Here is a 27,238-nt window from a genome sequence, read left to right as displayed (position 1 = left end):
TGAAATCTAAATAATACATTAAAATTTTACTGTATCTTTGTAGAAAAATACCCATTTCACAAGCAGGCTTACCGGGATAATAACCCTTTATTTCTTTAAATGTACGAACCAACTAACTGTCACGCCAAGTTAGGCCACAATAAAAAAATCTGTGGAATTGTAGTACGTAATTTGATTGCTGGGAATCCCCATTTTGAGACGGCACTGTGTGGTGACAGCACTTTTGATTAAATCTCCTTTAAAACGACAGATCAATTCGCATTAAAAAAACTAAAAGGCTATTTAAAAACGTACAAAATACTAAAATATCCATTAGATTTCTTATGTTCTTCCCATCACTCTGAGAGAACAGCGCCTTCTTATCGGATGGCGGGGCCAACAGCTTCGTCTGGAATAGAATTCCTATCGGGAAATTTGATCTTCCTCCTAGTCTCGTACCTTTCTCGTACCGCGTTTCTGTTTCTTGTGATTTGATTCCTACTCGATTGCTTTTCTCTCACCAATGCTTTGTGTTTTATACAGTAGAGAGAAGACAATAGAAGAAAAGTATCTTTTCTACCTTACACAGACTAAATGACAAGAGTGACATACGTACCGTTATCATCTCACGGGACTCGAGGCAAAGAAACTGCAGTACAGTTATAAGAGAGAATCATAATATCCATCCACGTACCACAGGGCTTCTTACTTAAGGGTTCCTAGACTGAATGGATTAGATGAAAAACGATAAGTACGAATTGGACTTTGGTCCAACTTTGAAGTCATTGAATGATGCAGGTAAACTTCAAAGCGATAACAAGCTCTGTTTGTAATAATTCATTCCGCAAGTAACCCGCACTCGACATAACAAACTTTGGAAATCACATTCAGAGCAAATCTTGATATCATAAATTCGCAAATGTAAAGAGTGAAAATGAATCGGGAATCGGTCTACAATAAGTAAGGTGGTTAAATGTTTACAGTATGTTCGTTATTTACATATATACGGCCGGTTTTGACGAACGTGTGTAACAAACATTGACTATATAGTAACGCATCAAACAATTGAATAGAATTAGAGAAAACATAAACATGTTTTTATTATATTCGTATTGCCCCACTCACCCACGTTCAACATAGCAAACAAAAATCCCACCCGAAAACTAGTTAGCACTAAACAATTGTTAACCGACACCAACCATCCGTATGATCATCGATCGATAATAAAGAGCGTGCGAGTGAGAGAGAGAGAGAGAGATAAAGAGAAAGAGAATTAAATTAAAGAGAGAAAAGAACTGAGGAGGGTCGGATGCTTAGAACCACATCGGAGCGACTAAATGCACTTCTTCTTATTGCACTAGAACTCGATCGTTAAGTTTTTAAGTTAATTCAACATTTCCTTCTGGATGCTTGACTATTTCATAGCGGTGTACAAAAAAAAATCTCCTAAAAATGTGTTGGTAGAAAATGGAAATGGTAAGGATTGGATTGGATTTCATTCAATGAACTGGAATTAAGTGACGTTTAATAGAAGGAATGAATAAAAGGAATCGAGAAAATGTAACTAATGTGGTTTCTAAAAGTTCCTAAAGAGATCGAGACAGATAGATAGATATATATAGAGAGAGAATGACGCGGATTCTTCTCTTTATCCCTTCACTCACTGATGCTCTCCGTCTAACGCTTCCAGGAAGCGACCTTCGATGAGCTGCGGGACGAGCCGGTGTCGAACCGGCAGAAGGAAGAGGATGATGAGCGGGAAGACCATCTTCATGTAAGCCCAAGGAGCAAAGCCAAAGAGGCACATGACCAGCAACTGCGTCACCTGACAGCCGGTGAACTGATGGATTTTGCGTTGTGGGACTCGGCGAATGTAGTGATTCGGCGGATAAGCGGCCTGATGGAATTCAATCGAATCAAGACAAACCACAAGCTATTGATGGATGAAACTTGGTTTTTACCTGTTCCATAAAGAGGAGAGTAATGCGCTCAAACATTTGATTGCCGTTGAGAGCAGTAACTGCCATGTAGAGGAAGAGTCCATCCAGGACAGCCGTTGGAATGTAGGCCAGCGGATAGGGCAACAGGAAGAGCGAGAGACCGATGAAGAAGTGTGAAATCATGCCCGTCAGTCTCGTCTCGCGCACTTTCACAATACTGCTCGAACAAAAGATAACAGATTACAATGACTTGGAGTTTCCCAACAAAAAATGGCAACTCGTTATACATTTCGTAGACGTGCCCTTGGTCGACTCTTTCCTCGACATCGGCCAGACCGCGGACGTGCAGCGGCGAGTGTGGCAGGGTGGCGTGCATCCACGGCAGTCCGAATAAGGACAGGAAAGCCGTCACCAACGCCACCACGAACAAATCCCAATGGTAGGCAGGACCTTTCTTAAGCCTGTATAAGTCAATAAGTGTTAATTAAACCATGAATCACCAAAATTGATCGTGTGCTGCTCCATTCACTTGTTGCACGGATTGTTGACCATGGCCGACGTGATGTTTTGATCCATGAAAAAGAGCAGCGATAAAGAGAATCCCATGCCCATGGCTCCCAAGACGGCCAGCCAAGATAGCCGTTCGAGCGGTGCCACCATGAAGACGTTTTTGTCGTCATATCGGAACCGCTCCACCGTCACATCTTGGAAGAGATAAGAGCCGACAAAGCTTAGCGTGATGACAGCTACGGGCAGCGAGTAATCGGCCAAGGCTTCCCGTTTTCCAGCCTGCAGGTACGGTCTGTTGAATCAATGGAATCCAGTCAAAACACGAACACTCGCGTCTGGGTAATGTTGTTGGACAAGTCAATTTACGTTTTGTTGAAATTGTATAGGGAGACGCCTATCCAGACGGTGCCAAACATGAGGAGAAGGAATAGGAGAGAGCTGGCCCGGTTGCATTCCACGATTTCAGAGACGGAAGCATTGCCCTGGCTAAGTAGGTAAGCCACCACGGAATTATTAGCAGCAGTGGGCGTGTCGACACGATTCGTTTTACTGCTGACGTTGACTGCTAGGCTCGCTGGATCGCCCTTACACGACGGGGCGTTGTAGTTCTCCTGGAAATCTTGCACGAGAAAAAAAAAAGAAAGAAAGAAAGAAAACGAGGTTAACAATTTGCCATCATTTCCGAAATTGGATGAAACTAAATTTAAGTTCCTGTTGGCTTTCAATTGCTGTGGCACTTTCCTCCAGGGATCATATCCCCCATCATTCTTTGTTATTCCTGAAGATGTGTCCGTATTTTTTGTTTGGTTTAAGTTGCTACAGTCAACTTTGACAAGTTTGTAAACTATGCACTCAAAGTCAAGAGCTAACTTGGCCACTACAGAAAACCAGAGATATACAAAAAGGAAGAAGAAGAGTCGACGGACAAAACATTTACGCCAGTCACTACATAAAATGTACTAACCACTTCCTCGCGTCCGTCTTGGTTAAGTCAAGTGAAATCACGTTAGAGTAAGTCGGCCGAGCCGGGCTCTCTCTCTCCAGCACAGCCCGGCGAGGATACAATATAAAGATACATAGATAAGTCAAAGACTCAAAAGCCATAGGATTTTGTATTCTATTGACTATTTGCCACCGTTTCTTTTTGTTTCGCCCGATCATGCACATCCTTGCCATTGTCCTCGGCACGTGCTTGCCCGTCCCTTGCTTGCGCTTTCCCAGCAATTCCACCCCTTCCCCTCCTCGTCCTTGCGCGGAATTCGCAAACGAGGCCGGAAGGTATGGCGCCATGACACACAAGGATTCCGTAACTGGCACCGGTCGATAATCTACACGTCTACGGACGACGACGTCGGCGACGTAATGAGGGCTCGAGAGCAGCTCGTTTCACGCGCGGCCAAATCCAGCAGGGAAGGAGTTGAAGACGGGCAAACTCCGCTCGATTCTCTTCCGTCGATTCCTTGGCGAAACACTGGGAAATCCTCCTTATCTGATTCCGAACTTCACTGCTCCTTTCGCCATAACTTTAGGCAGAAAGAGAGAGAGAGAGAGCATCGACATAATAATGGCCGAAACGACCTTCAGAACCCAGCCGATTCGCATCCAGCTCTCAAACAGACGGAGGGGGGGGGGGGGCGTACGCTTTTGTAGCCGTCGTTCCTCGTTTGCTCGAGGGGGTTTCCAGCAGTCTTCGCCTCAAATAATTGGCAACATGGATCGCTTTTCCACTCGGAGGAAAAAGCAACAACAATAACAAAAAAAAAAGAAGGAGCGAGCTTCGAGCTTTACAATGTCGTTTCTCGCAATTTCTCTAAGGAGTATCGGCCTTTTTCATGTTTCATTGCCCCTCTTTTATAATCTTTGGATTCTCCCTCGCAAGAACTCAATTTCCCACGATCCCCTCGACCCCATTTCTCTTTTGGCTGCCCGAGAAAACTTTTAGAAGGAAAAGTGTTAAGACAACACAAAAAAAAAAAACAATAGGAAATCGATGCCCACAGACGTCACCAATAACTTTGAGACACTACTACTCGCTGACCAAGACGGGGGAAAGAAAAATAAAAGAAGCGAAAAGTGAGTGGGCAGTTTTGGATCAATGCCCAAAATGTTGCACTTGTTGAAATTGCATTTCGGGCTGGCTGAATTGGACTAGGAAAACCCAAAGTGACAGCGCGCCATGTCACCCGTGGGAAACGCCAAAAAAGAATAACAAAAAAAAAATATCCATCACACGAATGCCCGCCCGCGAGTTGGGTGTGTGCAATCGATTATATTGCGCAGTTGCTCTAGTCTCAAAAAGACGTGCTGCTGCCCTTCATCCATACTTACCTCAGTATGCAGCGCCAGTCTATAGGTGTCTTCCTTTCCGATCAATCGGAATTGATTTACCCAACGGTACGAATTGATTCGATTGACATTCACACGGAACGGGAAGGCATACATAAGCTGGGGACGGCCTGATCCAAATTGGACAACACAGTTGTCGTCGCCAACCCTCCCCACAAGAAAAGGAGGATATAAAGAAGAAGAAGAAAAAACAAGATTTACTTTTGACAGTGTCGCGAAAGGCGTCGACGCAGAATGCGATGGAAATGAAAAGGGCAAAGATCTCCTCGGTGGAACGGGTGGACCATCGCATGAGGCGCGAGACGTCGAAGAGCGAATAGAGGACCAGGAAGAACGATGACCAGAGACCTACACATCCGTACATGGCGTAGAAATCCAGCTGGAAATCCTCGCAGATGCTGTAGATCACTGCGAGAAAGACAGAAATAAGCAGAAAGGGTTTAATACATATTAGAAAAGGTCGAACGATAATCACAAAAGGAAGAACCAAAGATTAAAAAAAGAAAAGAAAAGAAAGAGAAATTGAATTATTTCTGTCGGGGGATTTCAGGGCGAAATGAGACCCATTACACGTCGCCCCTAAAGCCGACCGTAATAACAACGGGCGGCTGACATTTTTCGACTGTGACAAACCGCACTAGTATTTCTCTCTACCCTCCCTGAAGGCTCAGTAGCTGTAGAGTTTTTTTTTTTTTTTTTTTTTTTGATCCCCCAACCAAATGAATCCATCCCGAGAACAACGGCGAGGCAGTGTTACGGTTATTATTATCGCTGCTGGCCAAAAGAATAACGAAAAACTACACCACATTCCCAGCGGGTATATCCTCCGTCGTTTCTTCATTTTTTTTCTTCTTAGCCTGGCGTCGTTTTCTCCCATTTTGTGCCGCGATGTCTAACAAGGGCGACGGGAAAAGTTAGGAGCCAGTTTTCAGTCAGCAAAGAGGAGCTGATTAATTGAAGTAGACGAAGGTTAGTGACGACGACGACTGTGATTCCCTGAAAAATCCGCTTGACGGAGCAAATCCATCTTCTTCGTCTCTTGACGTGTCAAACGTCTCCATCTCGAGGCGACAAAGAGGACGGAAATGGCTCAAGCGAAAAGAGAGAAAGTGCTAGAGGCGGGGCGGGCAAGCGGGAGAAAGAACCTTTGATGTAGAGCGAGAGTGGCGCGGTGGTGAGCAGGATCAGCAGGGGCTGGCCGCCGAAGACGAAGAAGAATAAGCCGCCGATGGTCTGACCGATGATGACTTTCTTGACGTCTAAAGGTTACAAAACCGGAAGAAAAATAAGAGACAGAAATCAATTGGATGCCGAGTCAACCAACTGGGCAGTGTGATGATGCTACAGAGAGTCAAGAAAACACAGGACACAATAGCCAAGTCCGGCAAGTCCCGAAGAACGATCGATGGCACTCGCCCCCCTGTCCCGTCATGGACGCGAATCGATCGTTTGGGGCCGTTACCGGGACTTGTATGAATGAAAAGGGGTCGTCGCAAAAAGTTGCACAGACTCGTCCTCTGACTACTAATAATGCGAAAAAAGAAAAGTAAAAGAAAATGAGCCATTTACCAATTTTCCCGTGCGTGTTGTGGTCGTTGAGGACGCCGAAAGCGATGGCCGGAAGGATGCAGGCGAAGTAGAGGAACAGGGTGGTGGAGAGGACCTTTTGGGGCGTTTTGACACCTGTCAAACCATCCTTGTAATCAGAAATGTAGTGGGGCAGACGTCGTGACAGATCCTCTCTGATGCCCTGCCCAAATCTGCACAACTTTTCGCCCTCCTGCCAAAGAGAGCGCAAATGTTATTCCGGGCCAGAAGCACGGTAATAACAAAGAAAGAAAAAAAAGGGCGTCGAGACGTACATTGCTCTCGCCGCCGGTTGAGAGTCTTGTCGCACTTCCGTGATCCACTCGGATGGAAATGGCCTGCTCTTCAGCCAGCTCCTGCGTGTGTTTCAGCAAGATCCGCTTGAACTCGTCCTCAGTCCGTGCCTCCAGCAGACGCTGCCGGAGATCCATGTCGGCCAGCAGGGTGGCAAACGTTCGGCCAGTTTCCAGCGCGTTCTTCGTCCCTTTCTGGTCACGAAAAAAACAAAAAAAAACAAAAAAACAAAATGGGCATTAAATAGGAAAGGCTTTAGAACAGCTTAGAAAAACCCATCGCTCAAGAACTTTCTCACGAGGCGGAAAGTCAAACACAGAAGAACGTGATCGGCCAAGCCAGATAAAGAGATTCTTTTATAGGAGCCTGAGTATCATTACAGAGCACATACATCAAAAAGTCTTAGTCCTCAAAAGGAAAATAGGAGAGGGGAAAGGCGCGTTCCCAGGCCGATACAGTGGCGTGTGTGTGTGTGCGCGCGGTATAAGCCACATCTATATCGTACGGCTGGCTAACCCTCAAGCCACAAAAGAATGCGAATCAAAAAGAAATGGAGGAGTTGCTGCTGGCATGTATATGGGGGGAGGAAATGCACTACTCCCGCGTGAGTCATTTTCTGTGAAGAAAAAAAAAAAAACACACCGAAAATTCCCGGTGGAGACAAAAATCCCAAGTGATGAAATCTTCCCCATTTATGGTTGATCGAAGTGCAGTTGAAGGAGATATGGCTATTTGGGCCATCTCTCCGCACTGGCGGGAATCGGGCGCCCTTCTGTAGTAGTGTACGCGTATAAATCTATTTCCGGGAAGGAGAAGGAGCGGATGATGATTCGTCTTTCTTGACGTCAGACGCGATTTTCCACTCGTCCGTCTCGTTTGGTTGCCAACTTCTGTCAAAAGTCGTCGACAACATCTTACGTTCGAAAAGAAGAAGAAGGCGCGCCTGGTAGCCTAGTTTGCCTCTTGTTGCTAATCTGTAATCAGAAGATTTTTCGGGAGCCGAACTCTCCAGGAGTGGGAGGAGAGGAGAATGAAGTCAGAAAAAAGAAATGAAGAAGAGAGAGAGAAAAAAAAAAAAAAAAGGAGAGAGAGAGAGAGGTTGCGTTCATTTAAAGAGAGAGAGAGAGAGTTGCCTTGCCTCTTCTCATTCGCTGTTCCATCACGTAATACGAAGCACAAACAGACGTGGCAGCACGATAAAGTGAAAGAAGAAGAAGAAGAAGAAGAAGAAGAAGAGGGGGGGGAGGGCCATTATATTGTAGCGCAGCACAGCAACGGGGCGAGGATTTTCGTGTTTCTTATATCGATCGTGAAAAATGGCTCGGTCGACGGTCGTTGCGTTCGTTCGTTGTCTTTGTCGTCTCTCTCATCGTCACTACACGAGTCTACGAGAATAGAAAGAACCTCGAGCGTGAGATGCGAAGCAGCAGCAGCAAGTATATCGAGTCAGTTATCAAAAGGGTGGGGTTCAAAAAGGAAAGAAAAAGAGAGATTGTGTTCACAGTTGAGACTCTTTTGTGTCATTCTCATGCATTTCACAAAAGCGGAATATTAAGTACCGTGCTGGCTGTGATGCCATCATCGTTCGATTCGTCTCAATCCACCGAGATAAAAAAAAAAGAAACGAAGTAACGAAGAAAAAGAGGAAAGACCAACTCGACAAATCTGCTGAGCTAGCTATAGCTATTATAATATTAGGGCCTGTCCGAGACCACCTACTTATTTTTATTTATACGCTATCAATCCGAGATGATGGACCGACTAGGGGCGGTCAACACAGCGTGCGCCAGGCATCGGCAACATCATCGGCTTGAAAACCTCGCCCATCTCATCGACTGCGATATTGAAACGGCCATGTCATGAGAAACAGCAACGAGCCGTCATATCTGTCGTGAAAAGAGAAAGGGGGGGGGGGGCTCCTCTCGGATACAGAGTTGGACCCAGTTATATGCCCATGTGACCGTGAACGACCTCCTTCCTACCCTTCAAGATCTATTTTTCTTTTTTTTTACTTTTTTTTTATCTTTATTTTCTTCTTGTATCTTTCAATCTCTTTTGGCTCTGTCACATCTCTACGGGGGGGGGGGGACTCTTCTAGATATAATCAAAACCAAACACACAGAACTGACTGGGAGAAATGGCAAAAAGGAAAGAACACGGAGGGAAAGGAAAAAGAAGAAGAAAAAAAGAAATGATTCTATCTTTCTTATCTTTTCTAGTACTTCTTCTATCCCTCCAGTCTCTATACTGACAGTCACCTTCACAAAATAAAATAAAATAAAATAATAAAAAAAAAAAATCAATAAATAGCAAAGCTCCGAGCCCATTCCCCACCCCCTCCCTCTCTGTGCCCGTTTTCCTTTCCGTTTCTATTGGCTGTTTCAAGATTCGTTTGATATAGTAGTTACATAGTCAGAAAGGCTTTAAACTGAAAGATAGAGCGAGATATGTATATTTGGGCCCTTCTGTATCTATATCTTGATTCGATCGGCCGCATCTTTTATACTCAGATATAACCTCTAACGAGAGTACCCGTGGTCCTATAATATGTAAAGGCGAGTGGCTATCGACCGCCTATAAACATTGAGAATAAATTCCGTACTTCAAAAATGAAAAAAAAAAAAGGAAAAAATGAAATTGATGTTTAGACTGCAGTAAACGCGAGAGACGGACTGGATGAAAGCAATAAATAGCCAACATTTCATGCTGGAAGTTTGAATGGTGGAATCCAGCAAGATGTTGGGGGGTGGGGGTGGAAAGAACTGCCCTTCACAAGAAAAAGTTTCTATCTCTTTGTGAAACATATGTTTCACATTTCATCCAGCAGTCATCCACACCAGTCGATCGTCGTATCGATCTTTTTCAATACGAACATCTACAGTCACTGCACAGCTAGGGGGAGGTGAACTGCTGGCAATCCCGTAAAGAAAGGCGAGTGTAGCCCCGTGCGTATAATAAACAACAATAACAAGAAGAAGAGAAAGAAGGGAAAACTATCCATCAAAAAGGAATGAGGCCAAAGAAGCAAAGTGCAGCTATATTTGTTGTAAAGGAGCTAGGAAAAAAGATGGAGAATATTACAAGACCTCAGTGGCCCCGAGAACAACACAAAAAGCCGAGATACCAGTACCAGCAGCAGCAGCAGTAGCAGCAGTAATAGTATATAGTCAATGGTTAAAAAGTGTATCGAATAACAAAGCAAGAAAAAAAGAAAGAGAGAGAACAAGTTCCGTAGCAACCGCCTAATAACAGCCGCCGATAGCGCCAGCAGTCTCAACTATATATCGGTACAGTGATAAATTGCATGGAAAACCATACGAACCGAAACCACGGGATCGGCAATCAGCGCACCACTTTGTGCCGTAGCAAATATATACGCAGCACCGGAGTGAAGAAAATAGCAATAAAGAATAAAACCGAGCGCTCCCCCTTTCCTTCCCTCAAAACAACATAAAAGCGAGGCACGCATAGCAATCAAACAGCCCAAATGACAAATCGAAAGAAGAACAAAAAAAAAAAATGGATGTTGCAGCCTGGCAAAAAAAACAAGAGATTTGTGGATAGGCGAGACGGCTGTCTTCTCTTGTTTTTCTTACAAGCAACAATCTGTCTACCACACACACACTGCTGGCTTCCTGGGAATTGCCATCTTGTTTCTTTGGTGGTTAACAATAAACGAACAATCTCTTACTCCTCATTTCCTTCTTTCATCGATGCTGTGATTTGTTTTGTTTGTTTTTTTGTTTTTTTTTTCAAACGCACCGATGTCTCGTAAAAATCGAAAAAAAAATTTGTCTAGGGAAAATGAATCGCGGCAGGAAAATGCCCGTGCACGCGATGCCTATACACAGTAGGCATCTTTTGCCGATGCGTGTTAAAGACCTGCTGCTACGTACCCGATTGAGGAAAAAAAACGGCCTAGTCGTTTCTCGGCTGCCAAATTGGATTTCGTAGCAAAATATCTGATGAAATTGCACCTATCGTGTTATTCCTTGGGGTGGTGTACGTTACCAATTAATGTCATCAGTTTACCCAAGACATCTGTAGTCCCTGTCTCTGTCTCAAGTGTCACATTTTCTTTGATCGGATCAATCGCTCCATTGTTTCTGCTCCCCCACCAGCAGCACAAAGGGCCCTTTGAATTGCCACATCATTGCACGTTTCTCTTACAGCTGGTTTCACGAATGCAAATATTGAAATATCAAACCGGAAAACGTATTAATATCAGGACTATTTAGTCAAGGCGACGAGGCTAGAATACAATGGAGCGAAATTCAAATGGGTCTACTATTACGCAAATGACCAAGGTGGCCAAATCAAAGCGAACTGGTGTTTTCGCCCCGGAGTTGCTGGAACCCATCAACCACACCATGATGAACAATTCTGTCAACTGTGACACACAGTGTTGACTCATGAAGCATCGTCAAATGGGTTTGCAGAAAGCCTTTGCTCAACTGAAATGGGGGACCGCCTTTACGGTTAATAAACAAAGCTAGCGTTTTGCAGATCCAAAACCCAAAGTTGAACGTTTCACCACAACTTGGAATGAAAAATGTCTTCCCTTCGTGACCGACAAGGTCTCTTTGTTGGGATTATTTGAGAGAGAGAGAGAGCAAACAAAAATCGATTAGCTGAAAGAAACTGTTGAAAAACAAATGACATATTGGCGCGACCATTTGAAAAGAATCAAGAAACAGTCTACACAACAAGATGAAGAACGTGTTGGGTCGATTTCTCATTCTTGCCTGCTCCTGTTTTACTTTGTCAGCGAGCGTCACTCGAGCTCGTGCATGGCCGCGATAAGACTCTAGGCGCTCCCTTCGTTATTTATTGACAGGCCAAGTGAATGCCTGAAGGGCTCGCAGATGGCGGGCGGCGGCGGCGGCCCAATCCTCGGCCCCGCATAGTTGACGAAGGAGAGACAGAGCAAGAGTGAGTAGTAATGCACATGCCGTACTTGCGGCATCTTCTTCCCTGGTGGAAAAGGGACCATCCGAGTTTATTTCGGGTGTACCTCTCGTCATTCCGCGATTCCGCCGACTGTTGTTCAGCCGACGCAATACGAGACAAACCGCACGCATCCCGAAGGTGACCCGACGGCGCAGATGCCGGGAGGTCGGCGTCATTCGATCGGCCTCATCGACCGCAGCTTTCGTGCATGACACCCAAAGCTCGACCGATTTTGCAAGTTTTGCGGGCTGGATGTTCGTGATGAGCCACATCAGGTAGTAACCGGAGTTTGATGGCATTAAGGTAATTCCTTGCGGGTTTACTCCCCCATCTCCCCCTCCCACCGTCGAAAATAGTTGACGTCATTGTCCGCAGATACGCGTACAGCTGCTGAACACGTATGGTACGTCGTTTGCCGGCTTATTCAAATTCGCTACTTTTGCAAGTGTGCAAAGGGGAAACGAATGGGGCAACTATACAAGCCAAAGTTTTCTGATGAAATGCGAACCACGTAAATCAAAAAGCAGGTTTCCGCCAGATGTTCTCGAAACTGATAGCAAAAAGTCATGCCATTCCGTTGACATTTACATTGTATCTTGAGGGCGGAAATCCACTCGTTAATTACGAGCCCACTGTTCATTTTATCGTATAATTGATTGAAATGCGACTCGATTTCACGTCGACGACGGAATACCAGCGGGCGCTACGACATCATTAGAGTGCAGAGAGAGAGAGACAAGTGGAACACTAACCTCTTTACTGGGGCAGAGAACCAAGACGAAGAGTCGGACTTCGTGGCAAGTATGGCCCATATTTGCCGGATGCTTGAGGCGGACGATTCCGACGTGGCGTCTCGTCAGTGTTGGTAGATTGCATCTGCATGTGCAATACCGACGACATCATTAATAGTAGAGAACCCAACTATTCGATGCAGCTTGCTGCCCGTCCTGCGAGAGTCGACAGTGGCTGTGCAATCTACTTACAGAGCGCAGATCCAAGATTGATCGTAGTCGAAAGTGCCGCTGTCGCCCGTTGTGCACGTCGCCTGAATCGTTCTCGCCAGCATCGGAACTAACATTTGGATTCAAGATATTTCAAACAAGATTAGACGACTAAATCCAAACGGAGCATGGGAAACTGGTCAAGAGAGAAGAAAAATAATCTATAGGGGCGGCCATGCGATTGCATATCAAGTTACCCACCGAGCTAATCAATCAACAATTCAAAGACAATCAATAGAATAACTGAAGAGGAAAGCTCAAACAACGAAAGGCCAACGGTGAAATAAAAGGAACTTGATTTAAGTTACTAGAGAATCAGGAGCTACTAATCGCCCACGCCCCTCATCAGGATATTTAAAAAAAAAAAGATGAAATTTGCCAATGGCGGTATGAGTGAATGGCCAATCAAGAACTATTGTGCGGCGGTTGAATAGGAACGCATAAAGCTCGAATGATTATCGACTTTAATAGACTCGCCGGCAGATTAATATGAATGAATAGAGAGAGAGATAGAGATAGAGAGAAAAAAGGAAAGAAGATAATAGGACTTGTGGCCCAGGAGGAGGCCACTTGCCCGCCGTTGAGGATAATATCCTGTACCTGTGTCATGAGTGAAGAGAATCATTTTGGCCTCTTCGGCAACGGACGGCACCATCCTGCTGAGAAGGAGATCGACCAGGTCAGAAGGCGAATTCTCCGTGACGTCCAGGAGTAGGACGCTCTGCTGCAGGAACTGGGTAATGTCCACAGCCGGTCTGACCTCTGCGCCGAAATCCTTGAGCGGCAACCTCTGCAAAGTGCACGTGATCAAATGAAGGCCTTCATCTTCAACTTCATCATCATCATCCTCGTTATCGTTGGCTATTATTGTGGTTGAAACCAGGGCCCTATCTGAAGTCGAAGCCGACATGTCCTGCAAGTGGATGGCCGACAGCTGGTGGCAACTGTCATCGCCCAAGTAAGACGAGACCACAGACGGACTAGTTTCAACATCGGGGGTCGTTCGATTGTTTCCGTTGTTGTTGAATCTTTGAACGGACAGGGTTAGGGACCGTGGGATCTCGCCGATGTTTCTCCGCGGTAAATCGCCTTCCGCCGCTGTTTCGACAACTGCCGCCTCGCTATTTTCGCCCTCCGTTTGCTCGTCAATGGTGGCACTGACGTCACCGGAGCGTGTCCGCCCAGCACCGGGTCGGGTGCGGGTCAACGCCGGTGCAACACTCAAATTGGGCAGAATTTCGGGTACGCTCGGCGCCGGTTGGTTCAATTGATCCACGTTCATTTGGAAAGTGGACCATCGACGCTGAAGAGTTCGACGTTCGGCCCGCTGAGCCATCGTCTTCCGTTCCGTCAAAGGTGAGTCGTAAGTGCTCGTTTGCCGTGTCTTCTCCGCTTTGGAGGCTGCTGCTGCTGCCGCTGTCGTAGTGGTGGTGGCAGCCGGCGAAGCCGTTTGAACCTGCCACGATCCGTAGAGAGCCGGATAGGGCATGGTGAGCGAGCATCTTCGCTTGAAAACGGGCTGCGGTTGGAGCGACGGCTCGGTGCTGACAACTCCGGTCGGGGCGCTGATTTCCACCACGCACTGACTGTCGCACAAGACAAAACTGTTGCCAGGTGACATGAGACTGTTGGCCACCATGAGCGGCACCGTCGACGACTTGCTGCTAGACATTGGGGCTTTGCCTCGCGAAGCGGCCATCGACCGATTGCGCTCCTTCCAGCGCTTGGCCGCCCGCTTGGCCGACGGCACCGAAGCTGCAAAGTTCAGAACCGTCTCCCCGCTCCTCAGGCCGTTATTACTGTTGCTGCAACTTGCATCCGCTGGCTGATCCAGCAGGACCTCCACTTCTGTTTTGCTACGCTGCTGCTGCAGCAGCGCCACGTTATTAGTGCCGGATGATGAAGGATCCATCGTGGCTCAAGGGAATGTCTCACGCTGCACTGACTTGAACCAGACGTTCAAATGGGAAACGGACCGAGATAAAGCCTCAACCGCGACCTAGAGATTGCCGGAGATAGATGGAATTTTTGACCTAGCAGATCGTGACCGATGTTGTTACATCCGCAAAACAAGTTGGAAACAACCAAACCGGAACGGAATCAATAGAAGCGATAAGAAAAAAAGAGACGATAGGAAACCAAGTCGCCGGATAAGTTGGATATAGCCCTGGGTGTAAGCTCTTTCAAGTCACTTGCAAGCAAAGCTGGGACACTTTGCCGACAGCAAATCAGTTGGCAGGTTCCCCAAGGAGACGGGCGGACAACCAAAAAGTGGACAGGATGGAAAGCTTCAATAATTGAACGGTCTGATTGAATTGGTTGAACCCGATTGAAATTGTCGAGACCAAACAAAAGGGAGAAAGACACACACACACAAGACAAATGTCTTATCCATACGACAACGCCATATCACACGATGAAGCTGCACAATGTTTGTCGCCCGCTTTCGAGATCTTTGACAGTCAAAGAAGACGGTGGAGAAGAGAGAGAGAGAGATACGGGGCGGAGGGCTGCACGAAAGAAGAAAAAAGTGGTAGATGGCGAAGATGAAAGCAAAACTCTCTCTCTCTCTCTCTTCTGTGCGTTTTCCGGCCGAAAACGGAAGAGAGTGGCACGTCCGAGCCGCTTCTGCCACCGACAAGGCACCGGCACTTGATATCAACCTATGCACACAAGCCCCACAAAATTCCCTCCTTCTCTTTCAGACTCGGAGGTCTCTCTGTCTCTCGTGCACTACTTTCACTTTGCTAGCAGGCCGGAGCAACTCGAGAGAGAGAGTCAGGTCCCTCGATGTCACCACCAGCAGCGCGGGCTTCACGGCGCACGCCCGCAACTGAAATAACATTGAAAGGGGGTGGGGGCGAAAAAAAAAAGTCGGGAATTTGCGGATTTCCATGAAACTACAAAAGTTCTTTTGTGGGGTGAAAAGAGAGAGCTAGAGAGAGAGAGAGAGAAGACACCTTTTGTTAATATTCCTCGACATTTAGGCTAAGCAATTCGTATTCTTTTGTAAGGTTCGAATTTACATACTTAAATATAGGCAACATTCTGATTCGATTCCGTATTTCCACCCCTCGGGTTTCTTTTGGCCTCAATTTCTTTTTGTTTCTTTCCGTTCCTAGGAGAAAACTATGAACAAAAGTTTTCCTTGACTTGATCGATGGCTAGCTTCGCCGGACACTTTTTCGCCATAAAGAAACAAAAATTGATCAATTCTAACGCATTATCCCCCCCAGTATCGAGGAATAGGGGAGTGACAGGCATGAATCCTTCCGGCCAGCCGAGCGGGAAACTCCCCGTTGCTACCCAGTATCCATATTGCGATACGTCACGAGCCGTTGTGTAAGTGTATCATTCTAGTTTGGGCGTCGGTGCGGGGGGGGGGGGGAAATATAATCATTCACGCTTATTATGTGGATGAAAACCCGGGGAAATAACATTTACTGGACAATTGACTGCGAATTTACCCACAAATCAATTAACTGATTGGCTTCTTGTACTAACCCATTTTTTTTTTGTTTTTACGGGCTGCACTAAATCACACACGTTTATAGTAGGTGCTGCGGTTGGTTAGTGATTAGATTGACGCCACCACCCACAAATCCATGGCACTCGCGGTAACTCATTTGTGTGTGTCTAGCTATTGCATAACTCCTCCCCTTTCTCTCTCTCTTTGCTAAAGACCCCCGTGATTGCCACGTTTCCCAAATGGAAATCGATGCCGCCACATACTACCGGTATAGCCCAACCCGAACGCCGGTGCAGCCCGTCCCGTCATCACGGACAAATCGGCTGACTGGATCTACGCGAGGCGAGACAACGTCTTATTTCGATCCCGCGCTACATCTTTTCTCTTAATATTGTGCTTTCAGAATAGCAAAGAATTCCCTCCTAGCCTAACGGTGCCTCTCCAGAAAATAGAAAACACAATATCCAGGAGTTGTTGAGAGTTCTTGGCTTTACGTATCCGAGCTGGGTGATGGGCGGGTCAGATTATTGGTGGTGGTGGTCGGTGATAGGGTAAAGGCGGATCATTCACCTCTTTTCACGAGGCTGGCAGCCGAACGGAAGCGGAAAAAGTCACGCACTGCCTCCCCTCTCTCCTCGCCTACGCCTTCTTATTCTTTCTTCTATTGCAACTATTTCTCCGCCATTTCTTTTCATTTATTTCGCCTCTTTTATTTCCTCCTTTTATTTCCTTTTTTTTTTACACCGAGGAGGAATCCATACGCTATAGGCTACTACTACTACTATTCCTGCTGTGATGAACAGATCGATTCGAACCACCGATCGCTGGTGTATACGGGAGAACAGGGTGGGGGACCTTCCTAGCACCGAATAGAGGCGTCGAGGGGGGGGGGGGGAGGAGGGGGATAAAAGTGAGTTGGATTGGTTAAGACATTCGAGGAAAATCGACCGAGCGTGATGGAACTTTTTTTTTCTCTCCTCTCTTTTCTTTCGCCTTTTCTTCTTCTCTGCTCATCACTTCTTCTCTTTTTTGCTTTGAACACACAATTTCCCCGTTTCCTCGTCTCAATCATCAACTGCTGCTGCTGCTCCTCCTAGTTTTGTTGTGTCTTGTTCCTAACTTCCCTTTGATGTCGTCCTCTTTTCTAACCTCCATCACGACAAAGAAGAAGACATCGACGACATCAATGAACTTGCACTACTACGATTTTCCGACTACAACAAAAAGCTGTAAACAAACATCAAAACTTGGCGTTTCGTAATTGATTTCCTACTTCCGGTGCGATGGGACTGGAGTTTTTCGCAGATTCTGACGCAGATAAACACCCACCAAACGCGAGGAACACGAAAGAGCAACAAGACAAATGACGATGGTCGGCGGTCAAGGCAGATAGAAAAAAAAAAAAAGTGTGGGGGGGGGGGGGGGGAGGGGGATCCAGACAGGAAATCTATCACTGCCCAGAGCGGGCCATTGTGACGACACTTAAGACAAGTGCCACAAAAGGGAAGCCAAAAAGAAACATTAGGTGATAGTGACAGCTGGATCGATCGACAAGGAGCCGATTATCGTCCATTGTCGGTACGTATAGCAAAAGCAGTGGATCTTCATTACATGTCGGTTGGGGTCATCGGGATCAAACCACAACGGAAGAAAAGAAGAAAGTAACGAGGAAAACATCACAGCTAATGCACATGTCTCCGTCTACGTGGTTGACCATTCCGTTCCAGGAATTCAGATAGGCAATGCGGAAAAAACGGACGAGGCATTAACCGAGCCGAAGATCCTGAAAACTTGCTCCCTCTACTTTCATTAGCCGTATCGATTCGAGTCGGGTTATACCCGAACCTACCCCCTACCCTCCCCGAACCTTGCCGCATCACTCACATATAATGATTACCTTCGAGCGGGAGATTGCTTACTATTCTATTATCCTGACACTGACACCCAGAAAGTAAAAAACAAAAAACAAACAAAAAGAAACAATGGATCGGTGCACAAAATTGGGGACCATTAAAGGTAGAGTAATTCATCTTTCGCAAGGGAATCGAAAAACAGTTGCCTCGCGCAATAATTTCTGCTGTTAAATTATTGGGTCAAAAATACAAATAAAATAGATTCGTGACTCTAGCGTGCTGTTGCAATCGTAATAAATTATTCGATTTCATTCCGCCAGGGATTGGCTTCCGAAAGGTTGAATTTGGCAAAGGAGGTAGAGAGTTGCACGGTAAATAGCGCACGGCGCTTTTGATCCTAGTCGGGCAGCAACCGACCGGAAGAGGATTCGGTCGGAAGGACGAAGAAATGGGATTGTCGACCGTACTTTCCATATCGTATGGGAATGGAAAGAGGGGCGGGGGGATTACGTGGATCGACACAAAGGTTGTAACCAGTTGGTGGATAGTGCTTCCTGTCCCCAATATTGATACATGAGACTTGTGGGTTTCAAGATGAGAACAGACTGACTCTATATGCCTCCAAGCAAAAGAAAAGACGCAGCAACAAATCTAACTCGCACAAGCTGCCAACTTGCGAATGATGGGATTTTTTTCCCCGCCGAATTCAATTCAAGAAACGCCAAAGGGCTATATATCAAACGAAATTTTTCGACGAACCGTAAAAAAAAAGAAATTTAAAGATCATTAAAAAAAACGGTCCTAATCAAAACTTTTAAATTGTCTGATGAAAACAGGGGTCGGGCTGGCTGAATGACGCCTCACGTGAGTTGACTAGTCCAAGTGTCGGTGATCCATAACGACCGTGACGACGACCGTGAGCAGGATTATTGGGATCGCAAAGGGGTCGGCGAAAGTAAATAAATGAATCCGACATGCGATTCCAACATCAGTCGGGACCCAGCCAGGTCATTCATGTGTATGCTGTAGATCCGCGTAGACGTGGCAGCTGGCGTGTTTGCTTCTTTGTTCAAGCGGGATCACGGAGAATAAAAAAAAGAGAGAGAGAGAGGGGGGACAAACAAGCAAGGACGATCTAACCGCTTTCGCGTGGTGTTGCGGTAAACCAACACGCAGTAAAACTCTTTGGTCGAGTGACAAACTTTGAATTCCATGAAGTTTTTTTTTCTTCTTCTTTTGTTGTTTCTTCTGGGGGTATTATATAGGTTAGGGAGGGGGAGACGCTTAGCAACCAACTAGTTGCTACACCAGGTGAGAGGGCCACGACTTTCAACCGGGAACGTGAAAAAAAATGGAGGCACAAAAACGACTTACCTCATGTTTGGCATAAAGAAGACACGCCTCCTCTCCGTCGTCTAAATAAGAAAACGAAATAAAAAAAAGAAAAATGTGTTATCAGGACTGTTGTAAAACAAAGAACGGAAAGCGAACTCGATGTTCTATTGGATGTCTTAAAAAGCGGCGAACGACGTTTTCAGTCGTTAATTAAATGTCGATTGTTTTTTTTTTTTCCTTTCCTTCCAAACCAAATTGTAATGGGGCCCCCCTACGCCTACGGAGTCTATACGCCTCCACTGACGTAAAATGCTACGCATTCGTTCGTTTGTTCACGAACGAAGAGGGAACTAAACAATTTGGGAGCCGAATGCAGATGGAGGGCAGATTTGAATTGATGAGCTCAAATAGGATTCCCGCCTTTCCCCGTTTCCTCGGGGGGGTTTCCACACTTTTTCCTGAAGACCATCACTCGACGCGCAGATAGAGAAATGAAAAGAAATATTTGTCGCAACGTGCCAATCATAAGAGAGAAACAGAAAAGCGACGACATTTAAATGTCAAAGGAGAAATAGGGAATCGCGATTGTTGAGAACTTCAAATGAGGTGATCCCAATGAAAAGGGCAATTCCTCCTTTTATATTCCTCTTGTTATTCATAGAAAAATAAAAAATGGGACCATAGGAAAATCTTAACACAGGGTGGTCCTCGAAAAGGATCCCGGAGTGGCGCCAGAAAATGCCCGAGAAACGCGTTGCTAGAGACATCTAGGAAACGGGACCAGAACCAACTTGGACTCGACACATTGCATAATAATACCAGCAGCACGCACACCACACAAACACAATATCGTGCCGGTGCGCGGCATTCCGAGCGCTCAACGATCAAAGGGCAACCACAAACACAACACAGAGAGACATAAAGAGAGAAGTTGTTTCAAAATTGACGTTGTTGTTTGAAGTTCGAGGTTAAGCTCGGACTTGAGGTGCCGCATAAAACAATCGATTTTTTTATTTCCCGCTATACAGCCACTGGAAAATTGACAATCTGTTGTCAAGGGAATGTCGAACCCGCGGGGAATCCATTTGACAGATGTCCTGAGACAAGTTAGTTATTTTTTTTTAACATGATGGAACTTTGTTTCTTTTTAATAACTTGGTTAAAGTATAAGGATAGTATCTCGGATGCGGACATGTAAGAGCCTTAGCAACGGGAGGAAATGGGAGCACGCAGATCAGACGTGCCACAGCGTCGCAGCTCGGCCACGTATTAGCACATGACCTGGTTACAAGTCAATCTCCATTGGAAGACAGTGCAGCCGACACGTTGGGCCGGCTGGTTTGGCTGCCTGCTGTCTGGCAGTATAATTAAATTACACAATTACGCGAGCCTACTTAATGAACACAATCAGTCGAGTAGTAATGAAACTATTAGAGGCACGTAGAAAAACGAAACCAAACAAAAGAGGAGGTTTTTTACAGTGGGGTAAAGAGGAAGCTGTGGGACTAGTTATAACCACCATTTGATACAGGAGCTGGTTAATGTCACTCTGCGAGAGCTAATGGATCCTGGGCATCGTCAACGTAAAACAAGTTTGCAGGACTCGAGAGATCATTCCTCGAAGAAAACAAGGGGCAACTTTTTTTGTTTTCCTAAAGTATCGTCAACATCCCGGATGGAAAGACCTTTAATGTTGAACGTAGGCGACAGGCGGAGTTCTCCTTTTGGGTTGTTTGAGAGACCGCCATGGGCTGCCTCTTCTTGAGCGCTCAAGTGAAGGAAAAGTTTGTTGTATTTCAGACTTGTTTTTTTGTCAAAAAAGAGAGAAAAGAAGAAAAGATCGATGACATTCTCAGTTTCTTGTGTCCCCATTCTGTTTCGTTTCTCAGTTTGTTTCTCGTTCGCTTCGCTTTGTGATTTCCCTTGTCACACACGCACACCGTGATGAATGGAAAAGGTTAAAGGGCTGGCGAAGGAGCAAGTTTGACGAGAGAGCACAAGAATGGGGGATAAATGGAGCACAACTCTGCACTTTAAGATCCAAGATGCACACCACAGCCTATCGGGAGCCTAACTCGATGAAACTTCCGTCTCTGCTACAAAATTGATTGCAAAGGGAGTCGAACCCAGCAGAAGCTGGCGAGCTTTTGATCCTGTATTTGTGTTTCGTTCACTTTCAGTGGGTGTCTCGAGAGGAGAAAGGGGAGAGAGAGAGTATCAATCAATCAACTCGGGATATACACAAGGAGCTCATTTTTCATTCCCTCATTTTCAGCGGAAGTCAAGGCTACGAAAGCTAATCGAATTAACACAAGCTCCCTATAGAACCCTTTTCTATGTGATGCACACTATGTCAGTCGGTATACGGCGAAAGGATACAAATGGAAACTTACCAAAGATGAGCCGCCATTCGCCGTTACGGAAGATCCAGGCGCTGTTGCGGACGGCTTTGTTAGGATCGCCGCTTCCGAAACGCCTGAGCGAATTACGATAGGAGCCCTTGACGCGACGCACACTCATTGTAGCTTCTTCGGAACCTGGACGACTTGTAGTGTGGGCGGTGTGGTACGTGTAATGTGTCTCGTGTTGAAGAGGATTAATCGCTCAGTCAGCCTTAACACCTTAACAGCTTCCCCCCTTTTTTTGTGCTTGCCAATTGTTCACCCACTCGTGACCGTACGTTCGATTTGTTATTCCCTGTCAATTGGCCCCTTCTCGTTGCATACGTACATGCATCCGACAGACAAAGGGAAATCCGTTCGGGCGTAGGTCGTCGACTTCTCTTTTGCAGGAGCAGAAGTAACGTTGCAGCTGCGAGAAGATGACGAAGAAAGAGAGCAGCTAGTCGAGTGCCACGACACTTCCTCCAACAGTAGCAAGACTAGTTGTTCAATTCTTTGCCTGATGCCATTCTCAACTTCCGTCGACTGGGAGACGGACGCAAAGGGTCGCTATGTTGTCGGTACTCATGCTATTCAGCTTCTGGCAGCTGCTGGGCGAGCCAATTTTGAACGCCCACCACCTTTCGCCGTGATGGTGGAGCTCTATTAATTCGTCTTCCTGGCGAGAGTCGTAATTAGTATGGTAGAAATTAGAAAATTAGAAAGGAAGGATAAACATTGGGTTCACTGAGTGCACTGGCAGTCAAGGCTCAACTATTGGACATGGAAAAAGCCACTCAAAAAGTGGCACGAAATGAAAAAATAACCTACCCACCCGCCGTCGTCGGTGGTGGGTGGCGATGAATGTGCCGGGGCTCTCGCTATCCCCGGGGGACGGGTCGTGCGCTGCTGGATCGATCCCGGAAACTCTTCTTCACTCCTGGAATGGAAGTAAATATGGCGGGACTGAGTATTAGGAGGCTGCTCTTTTTGAATACAGAAAATCTAAATCAATAAAAAATTTATAGTAAGAAAAATGATTTATATCGGCACATTCCAAATAGCTGCGACAGTCGAAGAGAGAGTCGATGATATAAGATATAATAACGAGGATCGCCTTTTTATTTGACTACATTCTCGGTTCGAATATTTCTTTTTCCTAGCTTCTTTTGTGGTTAGGTTGTAAAAAAAAGGAGGCAAGAAAATGAAAAAGACAACCAGGATCCCAAACTGACAAGAGTGGGACGGAATAGTAGACAGCTCTATTCAAGTTGGATTACATCAACGTTCCTCCTCCTGTGTATGCATGCGTGTATGTATGCATAAAAGTTCTTCCAGCGGTTGTCATTCACACACAAAAAGAAAGAAGCGACGCGTGGCGCATCAACCAAAGTTGTGCCCCACAGAAAGTAAAAGCTGCGAGTTCGGTAAGGATTCATTTGGCGTTTTCATTTCCTTTTGGCTAACCAACCATCGCAGCTATCCGCCAAGACTTGAACTCGTTAAACCCTGGAATCGAATAAAGTATCTTCTGCCTCAGCAGACATTGTCATCCTGTACATCTTATACGCGGGCGGCGGAAAGAAAGAAAAGCGAACCGAGGAAACGGACGCAAGGAGTCCAAAGTTCTATTGACCGGATGGATGGGGGGCGGAAAGGAGATCAGGAGCCCGGAGAAACCTTTCCGCTCGTCGACTCGGCTAGGCTACTCGGTGTTGGTAGTAGCACGTTCCAGGGAATCACGTGCTCTTCACGAACCTCTGTAGATCGATCAGGAGTACCAGCAAAAGAGCCGAGGAAAGATGGGACGGAAAGACGACGGGGGTTGCAGTGGGATGGTAGAGGGAGGAGGGAAACAAAAATGAAAGAGTTCTGTCTGCCTCCAAACTGGCGTGACAACAACCGCCGCTGCCGCCCACCTTAATCCTGATGCATTTTCTCCCTTCGCGTTAGATACTACAATGTTGCCGGCCCAGTTTCTCTCTCACACACACACACTTTCAGCCCCTCCTTTCTACCAGCAATTCTTTATCGATGAATTTCATCGCAGCTGGGAAACTGCCAAAACATGGCACGGGAACAGGAAGGAGGAGAAGAGCAAGGGATGAGACCGGAAGAGTTATGACTTATGAGAGGTTGAAGAGGCAGACGACTCCGCCATAAACATGGGTTGTACAAGGAACACTGATTTCAGACCGCCAGCAGCCCAAGTAGCCTTTCACGATCGTCAAATGTGAAAACAGCCAACTGGGCAAAGATTACAATGAGGGAGGAGGAATACAAGTAGTCGAGTGAGCAAATATTAACGAGCGGAATTCCTTACAGCTAATGTAAATTGAGAAGGATGGATTGAAAGAAAGACCAAAAAGGATTTATTTACCTCGGTAGAGCAGTCGTTTTTTTTCCCCTCCCCAACGAGATCTTGTTCGATGAGCTTCCGAACACAAGTATGACGACTCGTTATCTGATCCTTTATCTTCGAGTTGCGTAACTCTTCTTTCTTTCTTCTCAAGTGCGACCGACGAGATGGCAGAAATATTGACCACAGAGCGGACCAAGGCTTCCTTTTATCCAGGGCCTGCGAATAGAAAGGAAGAATGGTGGAGGAAATATTACTATCAAGACCAGAAAATAGGCTTTAGTTACTCTCCTGACAGCAGACTTTCTCTCTTTCTCTTCCCCCCCCCCTTTTCTATATAAATAAATATATCATTTTTCTTTAGTGCAATATTTATATATAGAAAAACGCTATGGTTCGGTAACAACAACTTTTCCCAAGATAGTAACAAGACCTCAATTTTGTTTCTTTTTATTTTTGCGAGTTGGCCCAGGCTTCCGGACATGACAGCTATTCAGAAGGCCCATTTAGACACACTTGCGTGCTTTGGTCGTTTTGGGGGGTGAACCAAGCACGGGTGTGGTAGCGGTAAATAGGATTTCTTAGCCGTTGCAGTGAGCTAGTCAAGAGACAGCCAGGCAATCCAGGCATATAGCACTTCATTTCCAGTGAGCAGTCGACAGCATATAGTTGAAAACAAGAAATAAAGAGTGCCGAAAAATAAAAAAAAAAAAAAAAAAAAAAAAAAATCGGCGGAGATAAGGAACAAAAGAAGATGGAAATATGACATGCCAATCTCAGTAGTGATAACTGTCGCTATCCAACGCCGCAATCAATTCCAGCAGTACTACCGTACTGTTTACATGCGAGTCAATCAAACAGAGCCCCCTAGCTACTCCGGACGACTCCGCACGATCGTCAAGAAACTACTTAAGATTTATGCCCAATAAGTCAATACGACCACTAAGCCGTGTGAGACTTTGCGATTGAAACACCCACTCAAAAAACTTAAACTAAAATACCATGATTGAGCCACTTACTTTGTAGAATTGCTTTGCGGAGCGGTTCTGTCGTCAACCAATTTGCGATTAAGTATCGTCGCTTGAGAGATTCTCGACGTCAACGTACCTAGAGTAGAAGCGAGGCCTGGAAATGGTTGAAAAAAGAAAGCAATGAAACGGATGTGACTGACGTGAGCACGGACTGAGTAGGAACTGGCTCCTTACCACTGATTCTCCCCGGTGTGTATGGCTTTCTTTCCGTGTGTCAACAAATCGCGGGGAGATGGTGAAGAGAGCTGCGCGTGGTGGGAAAGAGAGACTACCGGGGCAAGCTCCTAGTCCGCAGACTCGCCCGTCTCTCAGCCCATCCAGTGCCGTCATGGAGGACGGGAGGCAGCAGTAGCAGATTGCGCGAACGGGGTAAAGGCAAAGGGCCAGAAAAGAAATAAGGACAATATATGATCGACTACAGAAAGTTCTTAGTCCCGTCTTAGTCTGTGTAAATGTTGAGCCACTGTTGTTCTACACGAAGCTCTTGTGGGTGGTGGCGGGTGAAGAGCATAAACAAAACGTATCCTTTTGGCTTTTGCAAGTCTTAAGTAATGCCCTTTGTCGGCAAGAGGTTCTCGAGTCTTCCTTTGCTGTCATATTCAACACAGCTTAGCCTTTCCCCTATCCAAGAAGCAGGCCACTGAATTAAAAAAAGGGCCAAATAAAACATGGTAGACGACGCAGTTCCAGACAAGAAAGGAGCATTAAGGTGGGCTAGATCGATGATAGGGTAGCTAACAGGGGTTGTGCATGTCTCGGTTAGCCAACTTTTGCATTCGATTTCATTGTGCGTGGGAAATAAATTTCAAAATGCTTACTTGGTAAAAGTATGTCCTCTCCTTTCTTTTTTTTGATTGCCCTTTGTCTTCCGCCCACGCCATCTTTTTGCTGGCTCAGCTGACTTCTGCAAGGGCACAGACGAATTGAGAAATTCCGTTTGGTTGGGGAACTTCCGGTTCCCATCAGAGAGATTATCTCGGAGTAGACCAGCCAGTTGATTAGAGGTGATTAGAGGATTGTTTGGTTCGTCGATTTGACCCCGCGGGAATTCTTACGTTTTCAGCCTCCTGCCGGATCGTTTTTTTGGTAATGGGTAAGAAACATGGTAGAATCAGTTTTGATCTTAGTAGGAAAAGTTGGCTAAAAGGGAATCCGGATCAAACCATATGCAGCCGGAGCCGATCGATTCCAGCCGCTCGACAAGTTGGGCACATTGATCGTTGGCCCATTCCCCTCCTCACCGCAATCCTTACATCCATTACGCGTTTACGTCTTTCTTCCGGAGTAGAGGGTACCATTTCAGGTATCAAATGGAAAGATATCGAACCAATCATCGCTGTTTCGCTCTGTATGTGTTTTTCTGTCTGTGCCTTCCGTCGTAGGAAGCTAGAAGAACAAATTACACGGACGAGACAGAGAGGACTTCTCGCTGAGACGACATGATATAATCAAGTTGTCTCCTGCACGACCGAGTTCTCCCCCGAAAGGAAAGGGTGGAAGGAGGAAGACAGGAAAATTGTTATCTCAAGATAAATAATGGGTTTTTCGATTGCCACGTCACCGAGGGTAAAAGAGAAGGGCGATACACACGATTTCAACTGCAATCCAAGACGATAAATCAACTTTTTCGATCCAATAATCAACTCTGATGGTTCCACGCCGTGTTTGCTTTTCAACATAAATGGCGACGAAGGTAAGTTAACATAATTTTTTTTCCCCTCTTGGCGGACACTCTTTCAAAATGAGTAATGATTGTGTCCAACTCTCCTTCAAAGCGCAACTGGGTCAAGACCAAAGTTAAGACTACATGTTCACTATGCTAATAGATTGGTGCTCCTCCTGCCTAAAGGGGAACCTCCAACAGGTTTTTTTTGTTCCCCTACATCAACAAAAGGGGGTAACAATATACTTACTCCACAAGGAACAGCGCCGATTATCGATCCAGTTCGGTGCCGTTGGCATGAGTGAACTTTATCACCATGCAGTACTTTTTTTTTTCTTCCTGTGGAAATCGACAAGTCAATCCTTATACAGATGGGAAGGTAGGATCTATGATGCTATTCTCTCGGGAACGTAGGTAAAGTCGATGGAGCAGAACGGCATGAACAACATCTGCTGCTTTTCTAGCCGAATCTCCCGAGTCATTTCACCGTTTCGCTTCATCCGTTTCCTTTCACTGTTGGCAATGATGCGCCAAAATGAA

At 45.9% G+C, this 27,238-nt stretch overlaps 1 protein-coding gene across 10 annotated transcripts; it reads right to left on the bottom strand.

The window, feature by feature from the left end:
* Positions 1 to 783: 783 nt before the first annotated feature.
* On the bottom strand, positions 784 to 27,211 carry LOC124191459 (solute carrier family 4 member 11-like). 10 transcript variants are annotated; one of them, XM_046584685.1, is made up of 20 exons: positions 26,199 to 27,211; positions 25,854 to 26,102; positions 25,210 to 25,675; positions 25,024 to 25,129; positions 24,026 to 24,223; positions 22,477 to 22,585; positions 21,658 to 22,324; positions 19,304 to 19,344; positions 13,208 to 13,397; positions 12,590 to 12,677; positions 12,359 to 12,482; positions 6,638 to 6,850; positions 6,345 to 6,555; positions 5,921 to 6,034; positions 4,977 to 5,183; positions 2,796 to 3,048; positions 2,449 to 2,721; positions 2,207 to 2,380; positions 1,941 to 2,136; positions 784 to 1,876 (listed from the first exon to the last, which is right to left on the bottom strand). In XM_046584685.1, the coding sequence occupies exons 7-20, from the start codon at positions 21,782 to 21,784 to the stop codon at positions 1,640 to 1,642; spliced, it is 2,448 nt and encodes an 815-aa protein (XP_046440641.1). In that variant the 5' UTR covers positions 21,785 to 22,324; positions 22,477 to 22,585; positions 24,026 to 24,223; positions 25,024 to 25,129; positions 25,210 to 25,675; positions 25,854 to 26,102; positions 26,199 to 27,211; the 3' UTR covers positions 784 to 1,639. The 10 variants fall into 10 exon arrangements, with proteins under 10 accessions (XP_046440641.1, XP_046440642.1, XP_046440640.1 ...); XM_046584686.1 differs by having other exon boundaries at positions 26,949 to 27,211; XM_046584684.1 differs by having other exon boundaries at positions 24,026 to 24,260; positions 25,854 to 27,211.
* Positions 27,212 to 27,238: the final 27 nt, after the last annotated feature.

The sequence above is a fragment of the Daphnia pulex genome, chromosome 3 (genome assembly GCF_021134715.1).
Source record: "Daphnia pulex isolate KAP4 chromosome 3, ASM2113471v1".
NCBI lineage: Eukaryota > Metazoa > Arthropoda > Branchiopoda > Diplostraca > Daphniidae > Daphnia > Daphnia pulex.
This window is presented reverse-complemented; position numbering and strand designations above follow the sequence as displayed.